General features: G+C 43.2%; 1 protein-coding gene across 4 annotated transcripts in view; it reads right to left on the bottom strand.

The window, feature by feature from the left end:
• Positions 1-16,661, bottom strand: part of LOC129838978 (zinc finger protein 883-like) — a 91,968-nt gene extending 75,307 nt beyond the window's left edge. For 2 of the 4 annotated variants that reach the window (XR_008756950.1, XR_008756951.1), the window contains exon 1: positions 16,092-16,180. Coding sequence is in view for 2 of the 4 variants with exons in the window: in XM_055906244.1 (XP_055762219.1) it covers positions 8,505-8,816; positions 16,092-16,413 (634 nt within the window). In the remaining 2 variants the exon portion in view is untranslated. Of the gene's footprint in view, positions 1-8,504; positions 8,817-16,091 lie in introns of all 4 variants that reach the window. The other 2 variants (XM_055906244.1, XM_055906245.1) reach the window with 2 other exon arrangements.
• Positions 16,662-20,766: the final 4,105 nt, after the last annotated feature.

Here is a 20,766-nt window from a genome sequence, read left to right as displayed (position 1 = left end):
AACTGTGACCTGGCCAAGATAAAGCAGAGCAGTGCGACAAAAACAACAGAGTTACACGTGGGATAAACAAACGTACAGTCAATAACACAATAGAAAAATCTATATACAGTGTGTACAAATGGAGTACGGAGGTAAGGCAATAAATAGGCCATAGTAGTGAAGTAATTACAATTTAACAAATTAACACTGGAGTGATAGATGTGCAGATGATGATGTGCAAGTAGAAATACTGGTGCGCAAAAGAGCAAAAAAAAGTCTATAAAAACATGGGGATGAGGTAGGCAGTTGGACGGGCTATTTACAGATGGGCTGTGTACAGCTGCAGCGATCGGTAAACTGCTCAGATAGCTGATGCTTAAAGTTAGTGAGGGAGATATAAGTCTCCAACTTCAGCAATTTTTGCAATTCATTCCAGTCATTGGCAGCAGATAACTGTAAGGAAAGGCGGCCAAAGTAGGTGTTGGCTTTGGGGATGACCAGTGAGATATACCTCCTGAAGCGCATGCTATGGGTGGGTTTTGCTATGGTGACCAGTGAGGCGAGTTAAGGCGGCCTAGCAAAGGCTTATAGATGACCTGGAGCCAGTGGGTTTGGCGACGAATATGTAGCGAGGGCTAGCCGACGAGAGCATACAGGTCGCAGTGGTGGTTGGTATATTGGGCTTTGGTGACAAAACGGATGGCACTGTGATAGACTGCATCCAGTTTGCTGAGGAGAGTGTTGGAGGCTATTTTGAAAATGACATCGCCGAAGTCAAGGATTGGTAGGATAGTCAGTTTTACGAGGGTATGTTTGGCAGCGTGAGTGAAGGAGGCTTTGTTGCGAAATAGGAAGCCAATTCTAGATTTAATTTGGGGTTGGAGATGCTTAATATAAGTCTGGAAGGAGAGTTTACAGTCTAACCAGACACTTAGAATATGTGGACAACAACAAATACCTAAGTCAGAATCGTCCAGAGTATTGGTGCTAGTCAGGCGGCGGGTTCAGGCAAGATCGGTTGAAGAGCATGCATTTAATTTTACTAGCGTTCAGGAGCAGTTTGGTATTGCATTGAATGGCATTGAAGCTCGTTTGGAGGTTTGTTAACACAGTGTCCAAAGAAGGGCCAGATGTATACAGAATGGTGTCGTCTGCGTAGAGGTGGATCAAGGAATCACCCGCAGCAAGAGCAACATCGTTGGTATATACAAAGAAAAGAGTCGGTCCGAGAATTGAACCCTGTGGTACCCCCATAGAGACTGCCAAAGGTCCAGACAACAGGCCCTCCGATTTGACACTGAACTCTGTCTGATAAGTAGTTGGTGAACCAGGCGAGTCAGTCATTTGAGAAACCAAGGCTGTTAAGTCTGCAGATAAGAATACGGTGATTGACAGAGTCGAAAGCCTTGGCCAGGTCGATGAAGACGGCTGCACAGTACTGTCTTTTATCGATGGCGGTTATGATATCGTTTAGTACCTTGAGTGTGGTGCACCTGTGGCCAGCTCGGAATCCAGATTGCACAGCGGAGAAGGTACGGTGAGATTCTAAATGGTCAGTGATCTGTTTGTTAACTTGGCTTTTGAAGACTTTAGAAAGGCAGGGCATGATGGATTTAGGTCTGTAACAGTTTAGGTCTAGAGTGTCTCCCCCTTTGAAGAGGGGGATGACCGCGGCAGCTTTCCAATCTTTAGGAATCTCGGACGATACGAAAGAGAGGTTGAACAGACTAGAAATAGGGATTGCCACAATGGCGGCGGATAATTTTAGAAAGAGAGGGTCCAGATTGTCTAGCCCAGCTGATTTGTACGGGTCCAGGTTTTGCAACTCTTCCAGAACATCAGCTATCTGAATTTGGGTGAAGGAGAAACTTTTTGTAGTTAGAGCTACAGGATGCAAATTTCTGTTTGAAAAAGCTAGCCTTTGCTTTCCTATCTGACTGTGTGTATTGGTTCCTGACTTCTCTGAAAAGTTGCATATCGCGGGGACTATTCGATGCTAGTGCAGTACGCTACAGGATGTTTTTGTGCTGGTCGAGGGCAGTCAGGTCTGGAGTGAACCAAGGGCTATATCTGTTCTTAGTTCTAAATTTTTTGAAAGGGGCATGCTTGTTTATTAAGGTGGTGAGGAAATTACTTTTAAAGAACAACCAGGCATCTGCTACTGACGGGATGAGGTCAATATCCTTCCAGGATACCCAGGCCAGGTCGATTAGAAAGGCCTGCTTGCAGAAGTGTTTTAGGGAGTGTTTGACAGTGATGAGGGGTGGTCGTTTGACCGCGAACCCATAACGGATGCAGGCAATGAGGCAGTGATCGCTGAGATCCTGACTGAAAACAGCAGAGTTGTATTTGGAGGGCAAGTTGGTCAGGATAATATCTATGAGGGTGCCCATGTTTACAGATTTAGGGTTGTACCTGGTGGGTTCCTTGATAATTTGTGTGAGATTGAGGGCATCTAGCTTGGATTGTAGGACGGCCGGGGTGTTCAGCATATCCCAGTTTAGGTCACCCAACAGAAAGAACTCTGAAGATAGACGGGGGGCAATCAATTCACATATGGTGTCCAGGGCACAGCTGGGAGCTGAGGGGGGTCTGTAACAGGCGGCAACAGTGAGAGACTTATTTCTGGAGAGATTCCTTTTTAAAATTAGAAGATCGAACTGTTTGGGTTTAGACCTGGAAAGTATGACAGAACTTTGCAAACCATCTCTGCAGTAGATTGCAACTCCTCTCTGTTGTAGTTGGGGATGGAAATGTCAGAATTTTTGGTGGCCTTCCAAAGCCAGGATTCAGACACGGCAAGGACATCAAGGTTGGCGGAGTGTGCTAAAGCAGTGAGTAAAACAAACTTAGGGAGGAGGCTTCTGATGTTAACATGCATGAAACCAAGGCTTTTACGGTTACAGAAGTCAACAAATGAGAGCGCCTGGGAACACACAGGGCCTGGGTTAACCTCTACATCACCAGAGGAACAGAGAAGTAGGATGAGGGTACGGCTAAAGGCTATCAGAACTGGTCGTCTAGTGCGTTGGGAACAGAGAATAAAAGGAGCAGATTTCTGGGCGTGGTAGGATAGATTCAAGGCATAATGTACAGACAGGGGTATGGTAGGGTGCGGGTACAGTAGAGGTAAACCTAAGCATTGAGTGACGATAAGAGAGGTTGCATCTCTGGAGGCACCAGTTATGCTAGGTGAGGTCACTGCATGTGTGGGAGGTGGGACAAAAGAGTTCTCTGAGGCATGTTGAGTGGGACTAGGGGCTCCGCAGTAAAATAAAACAATGATAACTACCCTAAACAACAATATACAAGGCATATTGACATTAGAGAGACATAATGCGAGGCATAAAGCAATCACAGGTGTTGATTGGGAGAGCTAGCTAAGACAACAACAACAGGTAAAATGGAGATGATTGGGCAGAGAGGTTAACTACACACAGTTAACTACACACAGGGCCTGAGTTCGAGGCTGGGGCCGACAGATAAACAAAATGGATTACTGTGATTAATGAACAGTCCAGCAGGCATCAGCTACGTACCCAAGTGATCATAGGGTCCAGTGAACAGCAATATATGAACCAGGGAAGCCGATATGGTAGACTTTACTACGCTGGCCGGGAGATGTGCCTGGCTCGAGGCTAACTGGTGCTAGCTTCGGGACAAGGGCGTTAGCCACTGTAGCCAATCCGGTGCAAAGGTTCAGAGCTTACGGCAGGAATCCGGTGATGTAGTGGCTTCTAGTCGTCTTAGTGAAGAGTCTGGGAGGCATCGGCTGTGTAGCTGAGTGATCATAGGGTCCACTGAGCAGGCCAGGAGATGGGCCTGGCTCAATGCTAGCTTCGAGGCTGGGCCACTCGGTAGCAGCTAGCTAGCTGAGATTATCTGGTGTAACGGTCCAGAGTTTACGGCAGGAATACGGTGATGTAGTGGAGAAAAACAGTCCGATATGCTCAGGGTTGATATCACGCTGTGCAGACTGGCAGGTATTATCCAGGCTAAAAGCAGCTGGTGTCTGAGCTAAAAAGGCTAGCAGTGGCTAACAATGACTAAATAGCTACTAGCTAATTAGCTGGTTAGCTTCTGATGGCTAGCTGCTGATGGAGGTTCTAACTATAAGGTCTAAAAAATAGCAGATCCGTATCACACTGGGTGAGGCGGGTTGCCGGAAGGTATATTTAATTTAGAAATGGAAAAAGAGATTGAAATATATTGCAATATATAGAAAAAAAGACGAAAAAAACCATACAATTTACAACAAACTCGTCTTACTGCTACGCCATCTTGGATTACAAAATGACTCTGTTAAAAACCATTGGATTTAGCCAACTCTGAAATGATTTAGTATTTCTGTGCCCACGAAAACTGTTTTCCAAGCGTAACATAAGGAGCCACTAAATTATACGTAGTTCCAGTGCATTTCAGAATACAAAAAAACAGTCCTACAGCAAGATCCCTTATTTAAGTTGATGTTCATCATATGACAAGCGTAACGTTTTGACTATAACTACTGTTCCCTGAAGGAGGGAAACTAGGTACAATATTTTCACCCCTCGCTCGAAGCCCCGCCTTCTACAGGTAATGAGCGTGAGGCTCGGATTTCCTCCTTAAATTTACTACGGCTCTTCAGCGACCCAGGAAGGGGTGGGGCCAAACAGGTGTTGTACCTCGTTTCCCTCCTTCAGGTAAAACTAATTATAGTGTTACGTTCAAATTTTTCAGAGAAAATAACTCACGGACACTAGAGAAGCTTAATCAAGTTTAATTATTCCCAGAGTCGTTACAGCTGTAATTCAGACAAAAACATGTTCTCACCATCACAAGTATATACACCCCACTTTGGACACTACTCCTTCTCTCCAATCCTTACATCTTCTGGGTCGACAGGAAGAGGGTAACAGGATACTAAACCCTTATTACTCCCTTCAGGGGATCTTACCTGACCTCCTGTCCTCAACCCCTCTTTCGCCTAATCCACAGATGTCCATCCGCTTCCCCTAAAGCAATCCTGTGATCTCCTCCCGTCCACCCAGCACATTCCAAAGCCACTTTGTCTTTCTACAGATCTCACTCCTTTATATACTCTGCGTCTGATCTATCATGTCTTTAATATCTCAATGTTCAAAGTTTAGCCCGAATCCATCAATAGTCATAAAGTTACACTCCCTTTCAGTCGGTCAACTTCGGTACAACATACTATGGGAAAATACAATCATCCCCCAACCGACCCAATCGGATACTAAATGAAACGGCCCCTGGCAGACCACCCAGACCTGACCCCGCAAGATGCGTTAGTTTTGTCAATTTATTCATTGTCTTTCATTTGAAACACTCCTGTCAATGTTGAGAAAGGACGCACACCTGATTACGCATAAAGAAGTAGGATTAGTCTACCTGGCCTGCGTGCAAATTTAGGCCTATGAATGTGCCCATTTGGGGATGTCTGATAGTATTTCTGACTGTCTTAACGCACCACCACTATAGAGTTTTGGAGCTTCTGAAAGTATTTTTTTCTTCACCTCAATCAGCAAGTAAACAAAGTCTAATCAAAATCAATTGCGAATGACAATAGTTCCTCAAAGTATTTTCGTAAAATATTTCCAGCTCTCGCCTTCTTATCCTTTGCACAAATAGCCAACAACTGTGGCTGTCCCGAACTCACTGGCGTGGGAAACTGAGGGCCCAGAATATTTTATACAATGTTACAAGCTTGCTATCACAAGTTTCAGCAAACCCAGTTGATAGTTGATACACACATTTCAAGTTTGTTGTAGACAGGTCATGTGCAGCCAATGTGATTTATAGGATATTTATTTTTAAAATCGGGATATTTTCTACCTGCAGGCTGCAATGTTTTTATTTGATGGCTTTATGTATTTTTTTGTTTTTACCTAGCAATGGAAAAAAAACAATTGGGCTTTGTGTAGGTTATTTAAAAAAAAAAAAAAAACTTAGCAATGCCAATAAAAATGTTTCTTTATAATTTTCATTTAAATAGAATGTAGATTAACCACAGAGAATGATGTTGAGATACAAAGACTATTATAATTATTATTACGATTATAAATTAAGTGAAACTATTCCAGTAAAATGTGAATATGAAAATCACAACTGGCACCAGATCAGTAGAAATGGTCAGAGAAATTGTCACCAAATGGAAAAGGTTGCTGACTGCTGGTGTAGTCAATTACCAGAAACTATAGGAGCATAACGACTGCTGGTGTAGTCTATTACCAGAAACTATAGGAGCATAACGACTGCTGGTGTAGCCTATTACCAGAAACTATAGGAGCATAACGACTGCTGGTGTAGCCTATTACCAGAAACTATAGGAGCATAACGACTGCTGGTGTAGCCTATTACCAGAAACTATAGGAGCATAACAACTGCTGGTGTAGCCTATTACCAGAAACTATAGGAGCATAACGACTGCTGGTGTAGCCTATTACCAGAAACTATAGGAGCATAACAACTGCTGGTGTAGCCTATTACCAGAAACTATAGGAGCATAACGACTGCTGGTGTAGCCTATTACCAGAAACTATAGGAGCATAACGACTGCTGGTGAAGCCTATTACCAGAAACTATAGGAGCATAACGACTGCTGGTGTAGTCTATTACCAGAAACTATAGGAGCATAACGACTGCTGGTGTAGTCTATTACCAGAAACGTTAGGAGCATAACGACTGCTGGTGTAGCCTATTACCAGAAACTATAGGAGCATAACGACTGCTGGTGTAGTCTATTACCAGAAACTATAGGAGCATAACGACTGCTGGTGTAGTCTATTACCAGAAACGTTAGGAGCATAACATCAGAATTTACGAAGGCAAGCAGCAGCGGAAGGAGTGGGCTAAGGAAGAGGTTGTTTTCTGATGGTTATCTTGTTTTAGAGGGGTGTCAACAATAGCCCATAATGACAAAGTGAAAACAGGTAAAAAACAGAAATACCTTATTTACACAAGTATTCAGACACTTTGCTATGAGACTCAAAATTTCTTTTAGGTGCATCTTGTTTCCATGAATCATCCTTGAGATGTATCTACAACTTGTTCGGAGTCGGTGGACGGTGTGGTAAATTCAATTGATTGGATATGATTTGGAAGGCACACACCTGTTTATATAAGGTCCCAGAGTTGACAGAGCATGTCAGAGCAAACACCAAGCCATGAGGTCGAAGGAATTGTCTGTAGAGCCCCGAGACAGGATTGTGTCGAGGCACAGATCTGGGGATGGGTACCAAAAATAATTCTGCAGCATTGAAGGTCCCCAAGAACACAGTGGCCTCCATCATTCTTAAATGGAATACTCTTCCTAGAGCTGGTCAACCGGCCAAACTGAGCGATTGGGGGAGAAGGGCCTTGGTCAGGGAGGTGACCAAAAACCTGATGGTCACTCTGATAGAGCTCCAGAGTTCCTCTGTGGAGATGGGAGAACCTTCCAGAAGGACAACCATCTCTGCAGCACTCCACCAATCAGACCTTTAAGGTAGTGGTCAGACAGAAGCCACTCCTCAGTATAAAGCATATGACAGCCTGCTTGGAGTTTGATAAAAGGCACCGTAAGATTCTAAGACCATGAGAAACAAGATTCTCTGGCTTGATGAAAACAAGATTCTCTGGCTTGATGAAACCAAGATTGAACTCATTAGCCTGAATGCCAAGAGTCACGTCTGGAGGAAACCTGGCACCATCCCTACGGTTATGCATGGTGGTGGCAGCATCATGCTGTGGGGATGTTTTTCAGCAGCAGGGACTGGAAGACTAGTCCGGAAACTATTATGTGAAATTATTTTTATATAATATTTAAGTATTGAGTGAAATTATTCTGAATTTATATGAAAGTACAGCAATTTATGTTTCTAGAAACGTATCGCAATTGAGAATCGATTCACATTTAGATGGAATATTTGACTATTTTAGCTGCCAGAGCCAGTCTACCTCTGAAAATAACATACAGTCCTTGGACCTTGAGGAGTAATGGGGGCAGCAATCAGCAGTAGAAACAATAACAAAGCGTACTCCCTGCCTGTTTCGGTAAATAGCTGAGGGATGGTGCTGGAGAAATGCAACCATCGATGATATCAACATTATAGTTTTAACCATGTTTTGAGGATATACAGTGTTTGTTTATATTTACGGGCAAACATTGGAGTAAAAAAAAAGCTCATATTTTGGGTTCTGATGGGGTAGGATAGTTGAACTAAGCTCATGAGGCATTTATACGTGAATTCTTAAAGAAACAATGGGTACATATCGTTAATGTATAAGTCCCAAAATGGATGTAACAACTGCTGACTGCCCCTTTAAAACTACATATTGGGCTAATCTAATAGGAGATATTGAGGACTACAGTATTTCAGGCATTGTCATTGGATGCATTTGATCAATTGTTAACGTTTTGTTGATGGTCCACTCTTGATGTTCTACACGTTACAGTGAAGCTTCAGCCATTCCTACAGAACAACATTAAAGTGTAGAACCCCTTTACTGCATATTGGTTCAACGACTGCAGAGACGGTACTTACTGGTGTTAAACAGATCTCCAACCTCCTCTTCTTTCTCCAATGTGACAGTCATCTCCCCCTCCTCCTCTTTCACTCCAAAAACCGCATCCTCCTCTTTCTCTTCCTCCTCGTCTTTTACTGTAACATCCTCCTCCTCTTTCACTCTGAACCAGTCATCCTCTTCTTTCACTGTAACGTCTTTCTCTTCTTCTTTCACTGTAACAGCCTCAACCTCTACTTCTTGTTTTACTGTGACATCCTCTTCTTCTCTCTCCTCTTTCACGACAATGTTCAGCCCCAGAGCTTCTTTCTCCGTCCAGCAGACCTCTTCTTCTTTAAAAAGGAGGGGAGAAGTTTAGGGAGCTCATGTTCGAGGATGTTAGCTAGCTAGCTATCATCAGCGACTAGGCTAGTGCTAACTTAACCAGCCAGCTACAATAGCTGCCTAATAAAGAATAACGTAATATTAAATTAAATAGGTTAACAAGTAGATACGACCTAAGTGTGTGGAAAACACAGTAGCTAATATAGACCGAAAGCGTCTAAAGAGCTTGAAACCTTCGGCTGTTGGCTAGCAAGCTACCGAGGTGGTTGACGAGCTGTTTATGAAGAACCGTCCACTAGATTATACGTCACGCTGGCAGCATCGCCTGAAAGACGCACATCGCCGTCTGCTGACTGGAGTGGGAAACGCAGTCGAGTAAAATATTTTATTTTCAGACAAAGATTATTTTAAATGGATTTAATTAAATACTATTATATTGAGACATACAAAGACAGGAATGTGTTGACTGATCAGTGCAAATAAAAAATGTTTACCACAGTATATTTAAGGCAGTTTCATTAAGTCATACTAAATCTAAATAAGTAGCTAGCTACTGTAGGTCTATACTGCTCCTACATGGTGTAACAATACATCATATAGATGTATAATACATCATGTAGATGTACAGTGGGGAGAACAAGTATTTGATAACCTGCAAAATCGGCAGTGTTTCCTACTTACAAAGCATGTAGAGGTCTGTAATTTTTATCATAGGTACACTTCAACTGTGAGAGACGGAATCTAAAACAAAAATCCAGAAAATCACATTGTATGATTTTTAAGTAATTAATTTGCATTTTATTGCATGACATAAGTATTTGATCACCTACCAACCAGTAAGAATTCCGGCTCTCACAGACCTGTTAGTTTTTCTTTAAGAAGCCCTCCTGTTCTCCACTCATTACCTGTTTGAACTCGTTACTTGTATAAAAGACACCTGTCCACACAATCAAACAGACTCCAACCTCTCCACAATGGCCAAGACTAGAGAGTTGTGTAAGGACATCAGGGATAAAATTGTAGACCTGCACAAGGCTGGGATGGGCTACAGGACAATAGGCAAGAAGCTTGGTGAGAAGGCAACAACTGTTGCCGCAATTATTAGAAAATGGAAGAAGTTCAAGATGACGGTCAATCACCCTCGGTCTGGGGCTCCATGAAAGATCTCACCTTGTGGGGCATCAATGATCATGAGGAAGGTGAGGGATCAGCCCAGAACTACACGGCAGGACCTGGTCAATGACCTGAAGAGAGCTGGGACCACAGTCTCAAAGAAAACCATTAGTAACACACTACACCGTCATGGATTAAAATCCTGCAGCGCAAGCAAGGTCTCCCTGCTCAAGCCAGCGCAAGTCCAGGCCCGTCGGAAGTTTGCCAATGACCATCTGGATGATCCAGAGGAGGAATGGGAGAAGGTCACGTGGTCTGATGAGATAAAAATAGAGCATTTTGGTCTAAACTCCACTCGCTGTGTTTGGAGGAAGAAGGATGTGTACAACCCCAAGAACACCATCCCAACCGTGAAGCATGGAGGTGGAAACATCATTCTTTGGGGATGCTTTTCTGCAAAGGGGACAGGACGACTGCACCGTATTGAGGGGAGGATGGATGGGGCCAGGTATCGCAAGATCTTGGCCAACAACCTCCTCCCCTCAGTAAGACCATTGAAGATGGGTCGTGGCTGGGTCTTCCTGCATGACAACGAACCGAAACACACAGCCAGGGCAACTAAGGAGTGGCTCCGTAAGAAGCATCTCAAGGTCCTGGAGTGGCCTAGCCAGTCTCCAGACCTGAACCCAATAGAAAATCTTTGGAGGGAGCTGAAAGTCCGTATTGCCCAGCGACAGCCCCGAAACCTGAAGGATCTGGAGAAGGTCTGTATGGAGGAGTGGGTCAAAATCCCTGCTGCAGTGTGTGCAAACCTGGTCAAGAACTACAGGAAACGTATGATCTCTGTAATTGCAAACAAAGGTTTCTGTACCAAATATTAAGTTCTGCTTTTCTGATGTATCAAATACTTATGTCATGCAATAAAATGCAAATTAATTACTTAAAAATCATACAATGTGATTTTCTGGATTTTTGTTTTAGATTCCGTCTCTCACAGTTGAAGTGTACCTATGATAAAAATTACAGACCTCTACATGCTTTGTAAGTAGGAAAACCTGCAAAATCGGCAGTGTATCAAATACTTCTTCTCCCCACTGTATATAATGAACAGACTATACTGCTCCTACATGGTGTAACAATACATCATGTAGATGTATAATACATCATGTAGATGTATATAATGAACAGACTAGGTCCATACTGCGACTACATGGTGTAACAATACATCATGTAGATGTATATAATGAACAGACTAGGTCTATACTGCTCCTACATGGTGTAACAATACATCATGTAGATGTATAATACATCATATAGATGTATATAATGAACAGACTAGGTCCATACTGCTCCTACATGGTGTAACAATACATCATGTAGATGTATAATACATCATATAGATGTATATAATGAACAGACTAGGTCCATACTGCTCCTACAAGGTGTAACAATACATAATGTAGATGTATATAATGAACAGACTAGGTCCATACTGCTCCTACAAGGTGTAACAATACATAATGTAGATGTATATAATGAACAGACTAGGTCCATACTGCTCCTACATGGTGTAACAATACATAATGTAGATGTATATAATGAACAGACTAGGTCCATACTGCTCCTACATGGTGTAACAATACATAATGTAGATGTATATAATGAACAGACTAGGTCCATACTGCTCCTACATGGTGTAACAATACATCATGTAGATGTATATAATGAACAGACTAGGTCCATACTGCTCCTACATGGTGTAACAATACATCATGTAGATGTATATAATGAACAGACTAGGTCCATACTGCTCCTACATGGTGTAACAATACATCATGTAGATGTATATAATGACATGCGAGGGTTAGGTTAATAAACAGGCTGGAGCTAGAACCTCATTGTCGCGAGTCCTTATTTTAGATCACACTACAAGGATGATGACTGATATGTGTAGTATCAGACGACGTAGAGAACAAGCTACCCCTTGTTTTCTCCGTTCCGTTTCCAAAAAGTGACTTAACATATATATTTGAGAAGGGTCTATCTGCTGACTGCAGACTGGGGGGCACGGCATGTAGTGATGATTTACTACACACTGTGCCCTCCAATAGTGCCATGTGAGAGTTGGGTTGGCTACACCAAAGATTATGGAGTAGTTGTCCACAAAGCGGCACTGCGGGTTGTCTAGCTCCCACCTATCCTTTCTTTGGATTGGTGGATAGATCTTATTCTTGTAATCTATTGTTTATATTCTATGAGGGTTGTTGTCGTCAACCGCCTGTATTCAATGGAGAGAGATACTAAGCTACTAGTATGAATATGCATAGTGATCTGGAGACAACTCCTATAGTGTTTTAATCAAAGTTGTCAGTATGTCACGTGTCCACATAACTTAAGCATTACGAAAATTCTGTTAGATCAAGTAAACCTCACGTAGCAAATAAGCCATTCATTTTGTTGTTGACCAAATTCAACACTTTCCACATTGGGTTGATAATTGTTTCCACTTGGATACAACCAACTGTAGCCTACTGGCATGACCTAGAGAGTTACAACCTACTGTAACCTACTGGCATGACCTAGAGATATACAACCTACTGTAGCCTACTGGCATGACCTAGAGATATACAACCTACTGTAGCCTACTGGCATGACCTAGAGAGATACAACCAACTGTAGCCTACTGGCATGACCTAGAGAGTTACAACCTACTGTAACCTACTGGCATGACCTAGAGATATACAACCTACTGTAGCCTACTGGCATGACCTAGAGAGATACAACCTACTGTAGCCTACTGGCATGACCTAGAGAGATACAACCTACTGTAGCCTACTGGCATGACCTAGAGAGATACAACCTACTGTAACCTACTGGCATGACCTAGAGATATACAACCTACTGTAACCTACCGGCATGACCTAGAGAGTTACAACCTGCTGTAACCTACTGGCATGACCTAGAGAGTTACAACCTACTGTAGCCTACTGGCATGACCTAGAGAGTTACAACCTACTGTAGCCTACTGGCATGACCTAGAGAGATACAACCTACTGTAACCTACTGGCATGACCTAGAGAGATACAACCTACTGTAACCTACTGGCATGACCTAGAGAGTTACAACCTACTGTAGCCTATTTGCATGACCTAGAGAGCTAAAGTTGTAAAATTCCTGGATTTTAAATGAATATTTTCCAGTAATAATGATAATTTGTATCTTCCTATCCACATGTGGGATCCCTCTCCTTTGTTGTTCTCTACACCAATAACAGACAACTACTGTGGGATCCCTCTCCTTTGTCGTCCACTCTACACCAATAATATACAACTACTATGGGACTCCCAATCCCGGCCGGATGTGATACAGCCTGGATTCGAACCAGGGACTGTAGTGGCGCCTCTTGCACTGAGATGCAGTGGCTTAGACCGCTGTGTCCATGTGTGTGTTAAGAATGGAACTGTACTAGAATGCTTAAAAGGCAGCTGAAATTTTAAATATCGGTTATCGGTCTTGTTTTTTGGGGCAAGGAAAATATTGGCTAAAAATGTAATATTGGTGCATCCCTTTATTCTAAAATTTATTATATTATTTTTTTTTCCCTCATCAATCTACACACAATACCCATAATACCATCACAATACCCCATAATGCCATCACAATACCCCATAATGCCAAAGCAAAAACAGGTTTAGATTTTTTGCAAATGTATTCCCCAGGATAACATCCTACTACATCTTCCCCTCTCCCATGAACAGAGCCCTGTATAGATCCTTGTTCTTTTTCAGCAGTCCCTTGACTGTTTTCACAGCTCTCTCTGCCTCACCATTACTCTGTGCATGGTAGGGGCTACTGGTCACATGTATGAAGTCATATTCTGCGGCAAAAGCAGAAAAGGAGCTCGCAGAGAACTGGGGAGCGTTATCTGTAACCAGGACCTCAGCGACCCCCTGCCTGGAAAAAAATTGACTTTAATCCATTGATAACACCAGCTGATGTGGTTATAGGTGTCTTTGCGATTTCAATGTATCTTGAGTAGTAATCTACCACTAGCAGATATGTTCTATTGGAAAAATGACACTTATCTCCCCTACTTTTTGCCATGGCCGTTTTGGCAGCTCTGTTGCCATCATTGGCTCCGGATGACAATGTTGACATTTTGTACAGACCTCACAATGGGCCACTAGCTTGGCAATCTGAGTACTCAGACCAAGCCACCACAGTGACTGTTGAGCCCTCAGTCTGCATTTGGTTATCCCCATGTGTCCATCATGCACTCTGTCTAGCATTTGCTTTTGGGACCACCACCATCCCTGCACACCAGTCTGTGGGACTCTCTATTTTAGACACCGCCCCAATTTCTTCCATCCTCCCAAACTCTTCCTTTACTCTGGCCAATAAAGGGATAGGCACCCGGCGGGGGGTGGTAAGGGCATAGGGGACAGCATCCTCTTTCAAGTGGATTTTGTAGTCACCTTCTATCCTTCCTAGACCAGAAAACACTTTTGGGATTTTCTTTATGAATACCTCACCTGGGTCCTCCAGTTCACTCACTCTCTCAACGAGTTGCAATGCTTCAATTGCTGGCAGCCCCAGCAACGGTCTGGCTAGAGAGTCAATGACGAAGACAGACTCGATGGCACTTTTGTCTTTACTCTCCAGTCTAATCACCAACTGCCCTAGCACTGGTAAAATCTTATTACTGGGCCTGTACAGTTTCTTGTTTGTAGAGAGCAAAGGGCCATCTGTGCTATAGCTATACAGCCTAGTTGGGATAGCTGTCACTGCTGCCCCAGTGTCTAGTTTAAATGACACAACCTTCCCCATTGAGTTTAATGTCTGAATGCCAGCCAGCATTGTTTTCCTTTACTTCTCCCAGAAAGATGCTGTCCTGCTGTACCTCCTGAGACCTCATGCATTTGCTTTAATCGACAGACAGCTGAAAAGTGTCCTCTCCTGTGACATTTCCTGCATTCCGCATCCTTTGCTGGGCAATCTTTCCAGCTGTGGAAAGGGGATTTCCCACATTTGCGACAAACACTTGAACTAGCTACTGATGATGTCTGTGATTGTTTTCTCCACGTCTGTCTCTGTTCTGTGTTCCCCTCCGTTTTTTTTTTAGCTCTGTATGAAAATGCATGTATTTCCTCACTCTCTTCGTTCTGCAAGGAGCTGCTGTCGCGCAGTATCGTCTGCTGTCTTTTTACTGTCTCACTCTGCCTAAACTGGTTTACCACTTTGGAAAAGGTAAGCTTGGAATCCAACTAACTTTTCAGAAAGTGATATATTTCTTATTCCGACTACAATCCGATCTCGGATCAGCTCTTCCCTGAGCGCGCCAAACTGACAATGTTCTGCTAGTTTGTGAACAGCTGTGATAAAACTGTCGGTGGTTTCACCCTGCTCCTGTTTGCGCATATTAAACCTAGCTCTCTCAAAAATAATGTTGTGTCTCCCTACAAAATGCGTTTCAAAACAGTCTTTAACGGCACTGTAGTTAAGTTTCTCTTCCTCGGTCAACGTTGAAACACTTAATATATCCTCGGCTTCATCACCCATAAAGTAGATCAGTGCATTAACTTGAAATGCCTAATTTTTCACGTTTAAGTCTGATGCTACCCTGTACCTTTCAAAGCGCCCGATCCATTTCGGCCAGTTTTGAATGTCCATACACACAAAATTATCGGGGGGACTAATGCGAAATCCGTCAGCACTAGCCACTGGCCTGTCCGTGTTTGCGCCAGAGCCCGTTGAACTTGGGAGTCGCAAACCCTGAAATCCGGCCAGCTTCTTCCTCTTGTAACATGTTGCTTAGCAGTAACTTAGTCCTTGCTCGTTAGCGAGCAGAATAATGATATGCGCTGTTTTATCTCCAACACTGTGCCCTCCATGCTTTGAAACAGCCGGAATGTATGATTTACTTGGTACGTCCTTCACGTTTATGTGAATTTTAAAACCACTGACACCATGTAGTATGATCGAAAATAAGGACGCGCGACAACGAGGTTCTAGCTCCAGCCTGTTTATTAACCTAACCCTCGCATGTCCTACATAGGTACGGAAAACCCCAAGGGACATCCTACTACAATCCTAGGGCCCTCCGTTGAAGAGGTATTGACGAGCCAACTCCGAATATCCAAAGTTAAAAACAAATTTAAGGCAGTACTTACTGGTTTTAATCAGATCTCCTATCTCCAGCTCTTCATCTTTCAATGTGACAGTAATCTCCCCTTCCTTCTTCAGTCCAAAAACCGCATCCTCCTCTTTCTCTTCCTCCTCGTCTTTCACTCTGAACGCGTCTTCCTCTTCTTTCACCGAAACGTCTTTCTCTTCTTCTTTCACTGTAACAGGCTCACCCTCTACCTCTTCTTTTACTGTAACATCCTCTTCTTCCTTCTCCTCTTTCACGACAATGTTCAGCCCCATACCTTCTTTCTCCGACCAGCAGACCCCATCTTCTTTAACAGGAGGGGAGAAGTTTAGGGAGCTCATGTTCGGGGATGTTAGCTAGCTAGCTATCATTAGCGACTAGGCTAGTGCTAATTTAACCAGCCAGCTACTATAGCTGACTAATAAAGAATAACGTAATATTAAAGTAAATAGGTTAACAAGTAGATACGACAGAAGTGTGTCTAAAACACAGTAGCTAATTTACACCGAAAGCGTATAAATAGCTTGAATCTTTCAGCTATGTTGGCTAGCAAACTACGGAGGTGGATGACGAGCTGTTTATGAAGAACCGTCCACTAGATTATACGTCACGTTAGCAGCATCGCCTGAAAGACGCACATCGCCGTCTGCTGACTGGAGTGGGAAACGCAGTTGAGGATCATATTTTATTTTCAGACAAAGATTCTTTTAAATGAATTTAATCAAATAATACTAATATATTGAGACATACAAAGACAGGAATGTGCTGATTGATTAGTGCTAATAAAAAATGTTTACTACAGCACATTTAAGGCAGTTTCAGTCAAACTAAATCTAAATAAGTAGCTAGCTACTGTAGGTCTATACTGCCCCTACATGGTGTAACAATACATAATGTAGATGTATATAATGAACAGACTAGGTTCATAGTGCTCCTACATTTTTGTATTTTTATTTATTTCACCTTTATTTAACCAGGTAGGCCAGTTGAGAACAAGTTCTCATTTACAACTGTGACCTGGCCAAGATAAAGCAAAGCAGTGCGACAAAAACAACAACACAGAGTTACACATGGAATAAACAAACATTCAGTCAATAACACAATAGAAGATCAAGATTATTTTTTTTGTTTAGGAATATTGTGAAACACGATCATTCCACTATTAATGCAGATATTATGGACATTTTCTTTATAACATGTAATTAAATTATAATTGTAGCTCCTTTAATTTAGAGCGAAAATGTATTTGTGTGCCATTGCCCGGCTATTAAAAGGGACAGGCGACTATTTGAGACACAGCCTCAGGAATGTTTGGTCACATGGAATCAAGTGGTCACTAGATGTCTACGGTGCCAAAGAGATTGATAGTTGGGGTTGTTGGGAGTGTTGAGTGTGTTGATATAACGGTAAGAATGTCAAAATTCCACTTTTAACAACCATCAGAATTGGTTAAAAAAGGTTATGCCCGGGTGGCACAGCGATCTAAGGTACTGTATCGCAGTGGTAGAGTTGTCACTATAGACCCGAGTGGCACAGCGATCTAAGGTACTGTATCACACTGTTAGAGGTGTCACTATAGACCCGAGTGGCACAGCGATCTAAGGTAGTGGATCGCAGTGTTAGAGGTGTCACTATAGACCCGAGTGGCACAGCGATCTAAGGTACTGTATCACACTGTTAGAGGTGTCACTATAGACCCGAGTGGCACAGCAGTCTAAGGTACTGTATCGCAGTGTTAGAGGTGTCACTATAGACCCGAGTGGTGCAGCAGTCTAAGGTACTGCATCGCAGTGTTAGAGGTGTCACTATAGACCCGAGTGGCACAGCGATCTAAGGTACTGTATCGCAGTGTTAGAGGTGTCACTATAGACCCGAGTGGCGCAGCAGTCTAAGGTACTGTATCACAGTGTTAGAGGTGTCACTATAGACCCGAGTGGCACAGCGATCTAAGGTATTGTATCGCAGTGTTAGAGGTGTCACTATAGACCTGAGTGGTGCAGCAGTCTAAGGTATTGTATCGCAGTGTTAGAGGTGTCACTATAGACCCGAGTGGCACAGCGATCTAAGGTACTGCATCGCAGTGTTAGAGGTGTCACTATAGACCCGAGTGGTGCAGCAGTCTAAGGTACTGTATCGCAGTGTTAGAGGTGTCACTATAGACCCGAGTGGTGCAGCAGTCTAAGGTACTGCATCGCAGTGTTAGAGGTGTCACTATATACCCGAGTGGTGCAGCAGTCTAAGGTACTGCATCGCAGTGTTAGAGGTGTCACTATAGACCCTAGTGGCACAGCGATCTAAGGTACTGTATCACAGTGTTAGAGGTGTCACTATAGACCCGAGTGGTGCAGCGATCTAAGGTACTGCATCGCAGTGTTAGAGGTGTCACTATAGACCCGAGTGGTGCAGCAGTCTAAGGTACTGCATCGCAGTGTTAGAGGTGTCACTATAGACCCGAGTGGCACAGCGATCTAAGGTACTGCATCGCAGTGTTAGAGGTGTCACTATAGACCTGAGTGGTGCAGTGATCTAAGGTACTGCATCGCAGTGTTAGAGGTGTCACTATAGACCCGAGTGGTGCAGTGATCTAAGGTACTGCATCGCAGTGTTAGAGGTGTCACTATAGACCCGAGTGGTGCAGTGATCTAAGGTACTGTATCACACTGTTAGAGGTGTCACTATAGACCTGAGTGGTGCAGTGATCTAAGGTACTGCATCGCAGTGTTAGAGGTGTCACTATAGACCTGAGTGGTGCAGTGATCTAAGGTACTGTATCACACTGTTAGAGGTGTCACTATAGACCTGAGTGGTGCAGTGATCTAAGGTACTGCATCGCAGTGTTAGAGGTGTCACTATAGACCCGAGTGGTGCAGCAGTCTAAGGTATTGTATCGCAGTGTTAGAGGTGTCACTATAGACCCGAGTGGCACAGCGATCTAAGGTACTGCATCGCAGTGTTAGAGGTGTCACTATAGACCCGAGTGGTGCAGCAGTCTAAGGTACTGTATCACAGTGTTAAAGGTGTAACTATAGACCCGCGTGGTGCAGCAGTCTAAGGTACTGTATCGCAGTGTTAGAGGTGTCACTATAGACCCGAGTGGTGCAGCAGTCTAAGGTACTGCATCGCAGTGTTAGAGGTGTCACTATAGACCCGAGTGGTGCAGCAGTCTAAGGTACTGCATCGCAGTGTTAGAGGTGTCACTATAGACCCGAGTGGTGCAGCAGTCTAAGGTACTGCATCGCAGTGCTAGAGGCGTCACTACACACCCGGGTTTGATCCCGGTCTGTACCACAACCTGCTGTGATCGGGAGTCCCATAGGGCGGCACACAATTGGCCAAGCGTCGTCCGGGTTAGGGGAGGGTTTGTCCGGGGGGGGCTTTGCTTGGCTCATCGCGCTCTCGCGGCTCCTTGTGGCGCCTGCAGACTGACCTCGGTTGTCAGGTGAACGGTGTTTCCACCGACATATTGGTGCCGATTCCTTCGTGGTTAAGCGTGCGGGTGTAAAGAAACTCGGTTTGGCGGGTCATGTTTCAGAGGATGTATGACTTGACCTTCGCCTTCCCAGCCCCTTGCAAAGATGAGACAAGATCGAAATTGGGGGGAGAAAAAGGGGATAAAATGATAAAAAAGGATATTGAAAAAAGGTTGCATCCCAACGTGGCAATAAACAGCTGGCAAAGTGACCGTGTCAGGACAAAGTTAACTAAAACGTTTTACCATTGGAACACTTGATGTAATTAAATTAAACGTTTAACCATTGGAACACTTGATGTAATTAAATCAAACGTTTTACCATTGGAACGCTTGATGTAATTAACTCAAACGTTTTACCATTGGAACGCTTGATGTAATTAACTCAAACGTTTTACCATTGGAACGGTTGATGTAATTAAATCGAACGTTTTACCATTGGAACTTTTGATGTAATTAAATCAAAGTTTTACCATTGGGACGCTTGATGTAATTAAGTAATTGTTATTTTCGGATATAAAGACTACGCTGTATCAACAAAAAACGGATTGCAACTTGCAAAACATCTGGGAAGAAAATTACAGCCGGAGGAGCAACAACTTCCAACTTTGATCGACATTTGAAGCTGCACAAAGAACGGTAAGTCGTGGCTAATATAGCCGATATTTATATAACATTTTTGTTGTTGGTAGTATAGCATGTAGGCTAACGTAACATTAAATCAATGAGTTTCCACACTGTCAGTCAGTGCGGGAACGTGAACATTGCACCCAAGATTGAGTTACAACTGGCTAGTCAGTTGGTAGCCTAAATCCTGCCTGATGTTACTGCTGTTCCTAAAACCATTGATATACGTTAGCCTACTGTAACCACACACAGAGAGGGTGTGTGTGTGTGTTAAGGTTGGGCAATTGTGTACAAGCCTACATCGCATGATTGCGCCCCATAGCTTGTCTTGACTTGGGACTTGAGTGCTAAGACTTGAGACTTACTTGTGACTTGTAAAACAATGACTTGGTCCCACCTCTGGTATATACTGTATTCTATCCTATTCTACTGTATCTTAGTCTATGTATTACTAATCTCATATGTATATACTGTATTCTATTCTAATGTATCTGTCTATGCCGCTCTGACATCACTCGTCCCAATATTTATATATTCTTAATTCCATTCCTTTAGATTGTGTGTATTGTAAGAGATTACTTGTTAGATATTATTGGAC

This window comes from Salvelinus fontinalis, chromosome 40 (assembly GCF_029448725.1).
Source record: "Salvelinus fontinalis isolate EN_2023a chromosome 40, ASM2944872v1, whole genome shotgun sequence".
Taxonomy (NCBI): domain Eukaryota; kingdom Metazoa; phylum Chordata; class Actinopteri; order Salmoniformes; family Salmonidae; genus Salvelinus; species Salvelinus fontinalis.
Note: the sequence above shows the minus strand (reverse complement) of the source record. Positions and strands in the feature narration are given on the sequence as shown.